Genomic DNA, 12,520 nt, shown 5'->3' with positions numbered 1-12,520 from the left:
ACTTACCAGCTTCGGGTCAGCTGCAGGCCACTGGGGACTGCCCAAATAATCAAAGCACTCCAAATCTTTTCCGAAGATTGGAGAGCTTTGAATCAATTCGGACCTTTTCATTGGACCCCTGATTGGATTTGGATTTGGAGTTTTGGCCACTGAATCAGGCTGAATACCCTCTGAATCAAATCACCACCTGAAGCTTCACACAGCCCTACAAATCATGTGCATCTTACTATTTTGTTCAAAAAATGCAGTGTTTGCAAAAGTATTATAATTACTAACTGTAGCAATAGGAGATTTTATTATCTTTGTGTAGCTAGCCACAAGGATCCCATTTTATGACCTCATATACATGATGTCAAAATCTTTTGACTAGCCACTCAACCCACCCAAGCACCTAATGAAATAATAAAAAGGAATCAAAGCATCAGCAGCCATCCTTAACTTACCACCTATAGCAATAAAATGGAAATTTCAGAATTTGCCCATTATTTTAGCAGATTTTTTCAGTCAGTAGTCAGCTAAGTAGTCTTAAATTTCCCTATAGATTTGGCTTATATTTTGGGGGTTTTTTTTCTGATTTAGATGCAAGTAAAACACCATCCCAACTTTTATTTTCTTCTTTATTGTCAACGTAATGAGATATCACTTGGACTAGCCATCTGTCTCCCCTGACTTCCTAATCAGGTCATCTTATCTTCATTCACATGTAGTCTTTGAAGAGTATCATCAAGCCAAGGTGTTTTTCCCAGGTTGGAATCCCATTATAGGCTTGTATGCCACCAAAAGCAGTACCCAGTTTTTAGGGGGCATATGAACTTGAAATCTTTGCAAAGCAGTTTTTAGATATCATGCCTTTCACCAATCCCTTTGATTCTTAGAGCAATATATAAGGTCAGGATGGAGTATACTAATCCTGCAAACTCCATGTTAGCCAAAGGTACTATATGGTTACTATAAACAATACAAAGAGCCATGTTTTTCATCTTAACTGGAATATATAAAATGTAATATGTTTGTATATTAAATATGAGAAGTTTTATATGCCTTTGAAAATGAAATGGTAACAAATTGTTTAATTTTTAATTTTATACTGGATGTATAATAAACTTATAATTGTGACTGCTCTTGGTAATGCATGACAATTATTTCAGTCATGAAAATTCTTTCAGTCCTTGAGTAAACTATTTTTAACTTCAATTTTTTTCTTAATTAGGTAAAATACAAATACTAGAAAGCTTTATATTGAGAACATGTGCCCTTGTTGCTGATGCAAGAATGAATTTTTATATTCAGCAGGAGGTAATCCTTTTTTAAAAGTTTTTAATTAGAGGTTTAACAGAGGGGTATAAAGATGACTAGTAAATTATATAGACAGATGTGAACAGGGAAAGAATCCTATTAAAAAATTAAATATTCCTACTGGCTTTAAGAATGCACGTTGCCACTATTATGTATGTACTAACTTTTTAATTTATAGCAGTTTGTTCGTATGATTTCTGGTTTGAGTTGTAACGTAAAAATAAGGCACTGGAGAGAAACACCATATGAAAGAATATGAAATAATAAGATTGTTCAGTTAAGAAATATCTTTTAAGTTTGTTAATGGTTTTTAACCATATTTTTATGCAATGTTTTATGCTTTAATGTTTATGTAATGTATATGCTTTAATGTTAATAAAATAACTTACATGAAATGTTCCCCTCATTGTCGACATTGGGCAGTTATTCATGGACTTTAGTAGGGCCATCAGTTCACTGTTGGAATATAAAACTATGAAGGATGAAGTGGATTTCTTTTTTCTTTAGAGACTGTGCCCCCATTTGTATGTTTTCAAGAAAGACATATTAAAGGCTAAATTTTCATACCCAGCCTTTTCTGGATAATAGTTATCTTCATTTGTTGCATCCATAAAATGTGCAGGTAAATGTTTTTGTACCAGCAGTCACTGTATGCACAAATACTAACACTTGGAAATCTTGCTTCATAAATTATACCTATGAAATAGAACCTTTACCCTGAAACTGTAGATCTGTGTCTGTTAAGGCTATTCACTGAAGTCAGCTACAGTTTAATCTGATTTACATTAGTGTGAGTAAAGTCAGGCATCCCTCTTGCTGTGATTTTGCTTTGGGTCACTGATAGTAAAAATAAATAAATGTTGTTGAATAACTACATCAATCTGGCCTGCTGACATAGCCAGCCAGAGAACAATTAAAATGTATTAGAAGTTTAATAGAGGAGTTCAAATTTAAACATATTTTTCTTTACTCCCTTTTTAGGCAGTAAGAAAACTTAATGTAATGCTTGACACCATGCCTCGAGATGCCCGGAAAAAAATAATTTCCACAAAGGAAATGTTGCTTATCATGTAATTCAGCTTTTATTTTAATTCTTACCAAATTGCATCGTTCACATAGTGGGGGAGAAAATTTTAACAGCAAGCTATTTTATTGAACATATGTTTAGTTTTATAAACATGGGCCCTATTCAGCCTACAGTTATCTCATGGCAATATAACCAAGTTCATGAGGCTCATTCTTTCCCTTTGATGCTGTCCAGTATATTGTTTCTCAGCCACAGTTAGGTTCTATCTTACCTTATTGTCCTAAAACAATTTTACTGCCCTAAAATAATACCTTTTGGTAATGGTTTCTGTGGTGATAATATAAATGCACTGATTGAAGGAAAGATTCTTCATCCAGGAAAGTACTTGCAACGATATGCATAATCAAAGATGATTTCAGGCTAACTGATGGAAAACAGATAGAACTATCAGCCACGAAGTAAGGTGGAGTTCGTGAAAAATAATTATAATTTACTTCTTTCTTTCATATAGCCCAGGTACTTACAGAATATGTAGTAACTTCATTTGTGATGGAGAAATTATGGGGGTGGGAACTGAGTTCATTTGTATGGCCCTCCCCTTAACAAGACTTACAATAAAACAAGCATCTGCACATTTTTCAGGTACTGTTAAGGAAGCTTATTAAACATTGGTTTGTGAATTCCTACTTCTCAAATTGCTAATGGGTCTGAGTCAAAAATACTACTGCTGTATTGTGAATGAAATACTGGCTCTTTTGAAGTCGATATCAAAATAGCATTATGTTTCACTTCATATTCAGACTACAGTCATTGGTGTTAAATAAACCTTTCTCTGTCTGCATTGCCATCTTAATTTGTTTAAACATTTAGACTGTTGTTTATTTTATAGCAATGACATGGGAAAGAGAATTTTAGATGCTGGAGGTAAGCACAGAATCTTTCTTTGAGGCTCTATATTAAACCATTTAAGTGGGAAATAAACTGAAAAACAAGACTAATGATACTCAGTTTAGCTAAAAATAGTTTTTTCATCATTCATATTCATCATTAATAACATTATCCATAAAGCACATACAATAACTATGCACAGAGTACTTTAAAGCATTTGGAATGCTTCTTGGATATGTACCATTTAATGTATTCCACTATTATAGTGGGGGGTGCTCAGGCAGTGAGAGCAAGAAGGGATTACCAGCATGGTGGCAGTACTGGGTAGAGTGGGTGTCTCATTCATTGGTAAGGGAGGAGGGAGAAGGCTCACACTCCTTGTGTAGTGGCAATAGGGAGCCTTGTGCAGCAATGATGGGGGAACTTTCGGTGCTTGGAGACCAGGGGCACTGCTTGCAGAAGCCCCTGCAAGTGTGTGGCCCCCAGCTGCTCCAAGTTGGACAGCTCCAGACTAGGTCATGACTTTAGAGATATAAGCACTCTGAGAAACACCATACAAAAAATTTAGCACAGGTTGTTCCTATATTTAATGAGCATTGTTTACACTGAGTAAGTCAGGGCTGTCCAGCTTCTAAGCCCCAGGGGGCTGCATCAGTGGAGACTGCATGTAGCACAGACTACACCAGTCAAACCACAGGCCACTGGGCTGTGCAGATGCTCCCCCTATTTCCCACTTTACTGTACAGCCCCACAGGCACCACCACACCCTTCCAGCACTGCACTGGGTACCCCATCCCCTGCTGCACTATGCAGGCATGATCCCCAGACCCCACTGAACTATGCAGGCACAGTTCCCCCACCCACCTCCCACTGCAACCTACACCCTGTGCCCTTACCACGGCACAGGATGCCGTTCCCCACAAGAAACCTTGTTCCCTTCCCCGTCCCCCTACCATGCAGCTCTGGACTCTCTCTCAGTTCCCCGTGATGCTCATTGCTCTTGAGAGGGAAGCAGAAAGCAGCCACTGGAGCAGGGAGCCCCCACATTCCTACTGCTGTTGCAGCTAAAGTGATGAGGGAGCAGCAGCTGGCCAGGAGCCTGGGTTAGCAACTTCATGGGCTGCCAGTTGGACTGCCCTGGAGTAAGTACATACTCCTTGTAGTGTAGGGTTATAGCCTTTTATTTGTCCCAAGGCTATGCACTTACATGAAATGTGCTATTATAGCCAATTATGTGCCATTCCTTCCTGATCAACCTAACGTTTAAAAACAGTGAAGGATCTGAAGGGAGTAAGTTTTTGACGATGGCCAGCACTAGTAAAAGCAGCTTTCAGGCTACTATAGCTTGTGCCAAGAGCTTATTTGGTTCCCACAGCTTCCAGCATCAGGGAGCAGAAAGCTGATATAGAAGCCATCTTTGACATTTTCGGTTTCTGTTAACAGTATTCCTGTGGCATGCCTCAGGCTCTTTATTTTTCTGAATGTAACTTAATGCTATGTTTGGACACTCTGATTTAATATTGATGTTAGAACATCTCGTAAAAATACATTTTAATTTTTTACGTTTGAGTAAGTTTGATTTTTTTCAAAGACATTTAAATTCAGAAATAATGTTGAGAAATGTATATACATTTTTAAAGTTGGCATTCTTTTTAATTATTTTGTTCCTATAAAATGTATGCTGTAGACTATGATTTACAAGTAGCCATTACAGAAGCTTTATGCAGAATGATATCAGAGAAACAAAGGGGAGAACTGGCACACCAGTGGTTTTCTATGGAGTTTGTGACCAATGCATTTAAAGGAATTAAAGACTCCGAATTTGAAACAGTAAGTGATTTACAACTACTATTTCCAGGAGTATGATGTTACTAAAATCTTTCTCTGCTTTTTAACAGGACTGTAGAAAATTTCTGATGATATGATGTTATTAAAATCTTTCTCTGTTTTTTAACAGGACTGTAGAAAATTTCTTAACCAGGTGAATGGCATACTAGGAGATAAAAGAAGGTAAATTAGTATTGTTACTACAGGAAAGAAGTTTTCTGGGTGAAAGTGAAAATCCATTTCAGAAAAAGTTACTCCTCTAGGTCCTGCCCTAACATTTTTTTCATGATTTTTTTTTTTTTCTTTTAAAGTAATTCTGAACTACAATAATACTAGCAGATAGAAAGAACCGGTACAAATACAGACAACTAACCCAAATCTATAGTACAGATAGAGACAAATAGCCCAAACCTTATCTTCTTAAGAACTAACTACAAAATTATATGACTAATTTTGCAAAAAAAAAGGTTAATTAAAAATAATTTCTTATAGGGTTTTTACATATCCTTGCTTAGCAGCAGTCCTTGATAAACATGAGGTAAGTTACAAATTAACTGGATCATTTCCTTTGTACTATTGATCTGTAGTGCTGTCGTAGGCATATGTGTATTTAAGTTTGTTTAAATTGTAAACTACAGTTAACCTATTGGTGTTCAGACTGTGTTCAGATGCTATTCCTTTGGAGGTAATTTTTTTGTATATATTTTAGCTACAGATACCACTGGATGAAAATCTTGAAGAATTTTGGATTGATTTTAATGTTGGCAGCAGAAGTATATCCTTTTATGTAGCAGCAAATGATGAAGTAAGTTCACTTTATCATAACTCATTGAAAATATTTTGGTTTTTCAAAGGGTGAATTCAGATGTTAATGTTTGACAATTTAATGTTTTCTCAACACTATAATGTATTTCATGGGTGTACTGTGAACAAATATAAGTGATCCTAAACTAGGTGTTAAATAGAAATATGTGTTATATAGCTTTTTCTTAAACATAAGGATAAACAGAAAATTGATCACCGCTAGAGCCAGAATGGGCATTTCATGTGCACTTCCACAAGCTTCCTAACATTCAAATGAAAGTAATTTCATGGAGATCATAAACAAGCACCATATTCTCTTACTTATGGTCTCTGGTTCTGTCCCTTCAGCAGATATGTCTTTCCTTGCTGTAAGCGAACAAGATATTCTTTATACATTTGCTGCTCCTGTATTGATGGAAAATGCAAACAGCTATTCAAGTAGTGTTTTCCATTAGAAGTCTTGCAATATGTTTTACTTTATTTACAATAAAGAAAATGATCAGTTTTATATTTTAGAGCTTCTGAATATAGAAAGTTCAAGTGTTGGAGTGATGTTATAGCCTTGATGGTTCAGGAAATATGTGAGGCAAGGATTTTTGTAGGTGATATAGTGTACTGAACCAACTGTGTGGTTTTGGGTTAGACTCAGACAAGTTTTCAAGTGCATTGTGTTTTAATTGAGGGGGAATTAATATCTGCATTTTAATACCTTCTGGAAATCTGTTTGCACATTTATCCTCTGTTACAGAGTCTTAGCAATCACTGATTGTGCTAGTTTTAGAATTTTGAACACTTTTGAAGTTGTTATTCTCTTATCTTTCTGTACCTCATTCGATCCAAGCTGTTGTTAGATTTTAATCACTTCTTGAATCAGTCAGTTAATTACTGCATTTTGAGTACTTCTGTGTATAAGATATTAGGTTTAATCATACCAACATGTTATAGATAATAATAATGGAGATTTAAATTTACTTCTAGTATAATATGAGCTTTTATCCTCAAAATACTTCGGGTTGTTTTTTTTGAGGATCATCAGTGGGAAACAGTTGTTATACCTGAAGAAGAGGTAGAAATGTACAGCCTTGAAGGTATTGACACTCACAAATGTATCCTTATATTCATGATTTGTTACATGTATTTATATGTTATTTTGTTTTCTGAAATGTTGGGAATTAGTAAAATCTGGAGGTCTTGTCTCTGTTGTTAAAAAAGCAAACTTTCCATTGCATTCAATGATTTCAAAACTAAATGTTGCATTGTACACAATTGTACACAGTTATTTAAAGTTAGAAGTGCACTATGTATACTTAATTTGCATAATATTATGGATAATTATCCACAATTGGTTAATTATAATGTTCCCTTAAATGATTTGTGCGTGCATGTGTAATATTTCCTATGTTTGGTTTCAATTTATATCTACCTTCCTTACTTTCCTGTGATCCTAATTGTGTGTGTAAATTTTATTTTTACTATTCCTCTACTCCATATAATAGTCTCTTGACCAGCAGTGTATGTTGTGGCTTGTCATACACCATGAGTGTTCTTGTGTCCTACAGCTTTAAACATCCTTGATAACAGATACTTCAGATAAATATTTCAGTATCTGTAGGACTCCAGGTACACAGGTGATAGAGGATTAGCTGTCTACACCTGTTCCTTCCATTTCACTTCTTTTAGTTTAAATCATTTTATTGAACTTTTATCCCAGAACCCCTCCAGATACAAGTTATTTACAGTCCCGCAGCATCCCAGGATGCTTTGTACCTCCCACGCAAACCCTGCTGCCCCTCTCGCAGAGTTGGCAAACTAGCCTTGGCCCAAGCTGTCTGCTTCAGCTGTCTGCACCACCACCGCACCTAGTTTATGGCCTGGGCCACTGCAGGCATGAGGCTGCATTTCCAGAATCAAAAGTAGATGTCTGTTCACTTGTTTATTGCTTCAATCCGTGCAGCTTTGACTAACCTGCAAAGATTGAATCAATTCAGCCTCAGGCTTTTTGACTGTACTTAGCCTAAGAGTTTTATAACTGCAAGTCAAGGGCTGGGACTGTGCTTTAAGCAAACTGATTTGGGTAACACCCTCTCAGGAACTGTGGGCATGGCACTGGCAGTGTGGTGAACCTCTTGACTTTAGAGTTCTTGATTTTTGCAGGACACAGCCTACAGTTAAAGTATTTACAGCACATTGAAGAACCCAGCCCTTTATATTACAAATATAAACCATTAAATAACCTAAATATCTTTAACAATGGCTCTTCATCCACCTGTGGATTAGAATATTTGAAATACCTAGAAAAATGGTTTTTCATAAAGTTGAATTTTGAAGTGTTTCATGAAAACAAATGTAATCAGATTACCTTTGTTTAAACAGTAATAAGTGGGAGCCATAGAACTGTCTCATTTCAGTTAAGTTTGATCTTTGGAACACCATAGAAAAAGTGTTTTTAAAGCCTAATGAAAGATTCATCTTTTGTATAGAAAAAGAATCAAAGAAGTTATTAACAGTAATTCTAAAAAGCCCAATGACCATCTGTAACCAAGAAGGAGGGCAAATCCTATTATATTTTGATCCTGTCTTGGAAATTATAGATGTGGTCAGAAAGGTTTATGGTGCAAATAAATATAAGGTAAGATTTAAACTCTCTTCCTTTTTCAACTTCTTTGCTTTCAGTCAAGTGACCTAATAAATGTCACTCAGTTTGTCAATAAAGGACTTAGGAAAGAGCAGTAAATAAAACATTTTTTTTGAACAGCCTACTCCCCACTGCTTGCATAGATTAGCAAACTGCTCTTCCCTGAGCCAGGGACAAATGGAAAGATTCTAAATACATTTATATAATGCAACCTTTCCTTTCTTCTGCATGGAATTTCCTGTACTCTGTGGTTGGGGATTATACAATAAATATTTGTTTGCATTTTATGTAGAAGAACTGTGAGAGGAGCAAGCAGGTATTTTAAACTGGGAATTCTTTCTATTTTGTAGGGGTTTACTAGGAAGCAAGCTATATCAGTTGCCAAAACATCAGTGCACATCATTTTTGATGAAAGTGGATCACAGGTACATTTTTCAGTTATGATATGGAAATTATTTTGATTGGGCAGATTATCAAATGATGCTTTTTAGGAGATGCTACAGAATTGGAAGATGCGACAGCCAGCTGCTATAGTCACTGAGGAACCAAATGCCAAGTTATTTAAAATGATTTTTTCCCCTGATAGGTTGACATTTTCCTATGGCTTATACTACTTCTGGTCTTTTACTCCATTTGTTTGTGATAAAGTATCACAAGAACAAAACATCTCTTAAGACAATTAGTAAATCATTGAAGATAAAATATTTCTCCTTGTTTACAGAACTGAAATCCCATAACTAACATATACACGCAAACACATTTGAAAGAAGTCTTTTTTTTCAAAAAGGTACCCCAGTATGCAAATCAGGAAGTTTTTCAAACAAAATCTAGGGCTGCTAGGGCACTGAAATTCACCGTCTTTAATAACACTGGCCATGGCCATGGTCCTGGAAAGCATCTTCATTATTTCAGATGGTATATAGTTGCTTTCCTGTTTAAGTGCTTCTTTGCAGTTTCTTTCCTGTAAAGTGCTTCTCTGAATAGGAGCCATCAGTTTTACCCCCTCTACTGAATTCCCCATTAGTGACTGCACTATGAAGTAGATGGGCAAGGCTCCAGTGGGTTGCAGGAATTTTAGGCTGTGTGTTGCCTTACTTTTTAATAGCTGGTCAAAATAAGTATGGTGGTTAATGTACTGGCAGGCACTAGTGCTTTGTTTACAAAAACATTTCAGCTGCTCTACTACCAGTAGATCTATACCACTACTAGAAAATTTTGAAAAAATTAGGAGGAAAATGTAGTCCAAAGATCACATCCTTCTTGTATTCATTCCATCCAACTGCATGTACCAATTTCCACATATTCGCATTGCAAGTGGGCAGATGAGCATTGTAAGAACGTATAGATTTACTGTACAATCAACTACATTTTGTGTAAAGAATGATGTTTGCTGACACTAAGATGTTTAGTGTTGCATTTAAATGAAACACACCCTTTTCCCAGCAAACCACATGCTTCATGCATTTGAAAAACTAATTAAAATCAAGAGAGTCACCACTGTGATCAATTACTCTTATTTTCTAATGCTGTATTTTAGGATAATGCACATTAAACTTACATAAGATATTATTTTTCCCAAAATACTGAATAGGTTCTTGTACCAGAAAGTCAGTTGTCACCTTGCATAAAAGGAAAGTCAGAAATAGAAAATAAATCCGATAAGTCCATAAAGCAGCAACTTCATGACGCGCAGAAAAATATGAATAAAAATACTAAGCAAGACAACTGCGAACATATTCGATCCAAGGTAATTCAACTTACCATAACTAAAAACAGTACATCAAAAATAAAAGTAAAATGTAATACTTGATTGTGCTTTATAGTAGGGAATTCATTTCATTGTAGTTATACTGCAGTGAGTGTTCTTGTACCAGTTATCATTCTGATGCTAGTTGTCCCTAAGTTATGTAACTTGTTTTTCTGAATTCTTGTTTTCTGAGGCCAGTGCAACTTTGAGAGGTGACTTCAGAATATTTTATTTATGCTTGTATATATTGTGATCAGTGAAGTTGTAGTGTTTCTTTTAACCCTTTTTGAGCAGTTAATGAGCTTCAGTATTAACATTTCTTATTAAAGGCAAGTGTTTCATGTGTGCAAATGCACACCCACACACACAGTACAGCTACGGATGGGAATCTGAGACATTTGTAAAGAAGGTCTATATCCCCTGCATGTTCAGATAACAGCTTCATGTGGATCTTCTTATGCATAAATGATACTCTTAGAAGAGCCATGAGAGAAGCAAAGGATTGGAGAACTTTTGTTTACACAAATCTGTTGAATTACACAGTTGATTTTTAGCCTCAGTATTTCAGGTGTAGCGAATTTCAGGTGTCTACTTCAAAACTTAACTGGATGTAGTTTTATCCCTGTACAATTCTTTGTAGCTCATCCCAGTTATTGGAGTAGACAGAGAAGAATATTTGGCCCTTATTAGATTACTTTATCAAATTACGATCTAGTTTTAATGACTTTGTAATTAGCATGCCACATTACAACTCTTGTGTGTAAAGTAAAGTGTAGGAAATACACCTTTTACATTGCTATTACCATGAAGAACCAGGATATAGGGCTTGATATTTAAAAAAACTGATGTTTCAGCAATCACATACATGTTAAATTGTGTGTGTGTGTTAAATATATTTATGTCTTAAACTGTGCTAATGAATTGTGGTTTTTTATGCATGTCGAGATCATCACACCTAGTAAGAGAAAAGTGTCCGAAGCAACAGTGGTTGTCCCAAGAACTGGTAGCTTGCCTGATAGGAGCCCATTGGTATTTGTCAGTACCTGTAAGTTCTTGCTTATTTTCAAGGTTCAAAATATTAATTGATTTTTAAAAATAACTTATTTAGACTGCTTTATTTGGGGCAGTATGTATAGTTTTGACATTTTTTATGCCAAACTTTTCTTATGCTCATTACAATCAGACAAAAGCTATCATGGAACTGGAATTGAGAAGAAAATGTTACTTGTGGTATCTCTTTATCAGATGTTTAATTTCTTAAATTTCTGTGCACCCTCTCAAACTTGACCTCTCAAGGACCTTTCGAGATACTAATGTAAAAATTCCAAGAATCTTTTTCACCTTCTCTGAAATGCATATTATTTTGAGGAATCTCAAATGTAACTAAGTAGCATTTGCTTAACCACATAATAATCAGCATGCTCAGTGCCCTCAGCAGTAATCCTGGTGAAACTTGCTTTTCTTCATTTGTACAGTTGTTAACCATGTTTTCACTCTTGTCTGATTGACATGGTCCATCACCAGCTTTGAGAGGTGCTTAACCTCACTTCTTATCTAGCAGCTTGGCCATGAGTTTCTTTTGGAATGATCTGACTGTCCTCCTAGATAGTGATGCAAGGAGCTCAGCCCTCCTGGGAACTGGGAGGCAGGCCAGTGCTTCTGGTTTTGGCTTCAAAAGAATAAATTAGTAGGGCAGGAGGTATGAAAGAATCTTCCACAAATAATTCTTAGTTGGCCCCTGGTAGAGTTCACATGCCTCCTGGCAATCCACTACAACAGCTGGCACTGCTTGGTCTTTCTCCTTTTTACATGAGAGACCTGTAGAAGAAAAGCCAGTAAGAGCTCAGTGGTGATAGAAGAAACTCTCTCCAAAGCACAAATATCCTAACTGCTACATATAAACATAAAAAGTTTTTTAAAAGAGTATTTTTGAAAGTTGAGAACTCTCACAAGAAGAGATTCTAAAACTAAAACTACAACTGGATTCTTTAAATGATTCTCCTCTTTTTTTTTTAAGAAGACCTGGCTAGGCAAAGCCTTGGCTGGGATCAGACAACTTGGAGATGGTACTGCTTTGAGCAAGGGCTTGGACTAGATGACTTCCTGAGGTCCCTTCCAACCCTGATTTTTCTATGATTCTTTCCTGTGCATAAGCGTTATGGCATACTCATTAATTTAATGTTCATGTACTACTTTTTCACAAAGAAACCGTGCCTTATTTAGTGTACAGAATCTCCTGTTGTTCCTTATTCTCCATTGTAACTTCATTAAAATCAGTGAAATAGTTTGAAATAAA

General features: G+C 35.9%; 1 protein-coding gene across 2 annotated transcripts in view; it reads left to right on the top strand.

Annotated features, from left to right (window-relative positions):
- The window catches only part of SYCP2 (synaptonemal complex protein 2), a 45,501-nt gene that overhangs the window by 10,043 nt on the left and 22,938 nt on the right, over positions 1 to 12,520 (top strand). For both annotated transcript variants that reach the window (XM_019548215.1, XM_019548216.1), the window contains 12 exons: positions 1,211 to 1,296; positions 2,278 to 2,366; positions 3,213 to 3,247; positions 4,899 to 5,041; positions 5,169 to 5,221; positions 5,531 to 5,576; positions 5,748 to 5,843; positions 6,870 to 6,930; positions 8,323 to 8,471; positions 8,828 to 8,902; positions 10,069 to 10,224; positions 11,170 to 11,269. In XM_019548215.1, coding sequence (XP_019403760.1) covers positions 1,211 to 1,296; positions 2,278 to 2,366; positions 3,213 to 3,247; positions 4,899 to 5,041; positions 5,169 to 5,221; positions 5,531 to 5,576; positions 5,748 to 5,843; positions 6,870 to 6,930; positions 8,323 to 8,471; positions 8,828 to 8,902; positions 10,069 to 10,224; positions 11,170 to 11,269 — 1,089 coding nt within the window. The remainder of the gene's footprint in view (positions 1 to 1,210; positions 1,297 to 2,277; positions 2,367 to 3,212; positions 3,248 to 4,898; positions 5,042 to 5,168; positions 5,222 to 5,530; positions 5,577 to 5,747; positions 5,844 to 6,869; positions 6,931 to 8,322; positions 8,472 to 8,827; positions 8,903 to 10,068; positions 10,225 to 11,169; positions 11,270 to 12,520) is intronic.

Source organism: Crocodylus porosus, unplaced genomic scaffold, assembly GCF_001723895.1.
Source record: "Crocodylus porosus isolate Cpor-Errol unplaced genomic scaffold, CroPor_comp1, whole genome shotgun sequence".
NCBI lineage: Eukaryota > Metazoa > Chordata > Crocodylia > Crocodylidae > Crocodylus > Crocodylus porosus.
The sequence above is the reverse complement of the archived record's forward strand: the minus strand, read 5'-3'. Positions and strand labels throughout refer to the sequence as shown.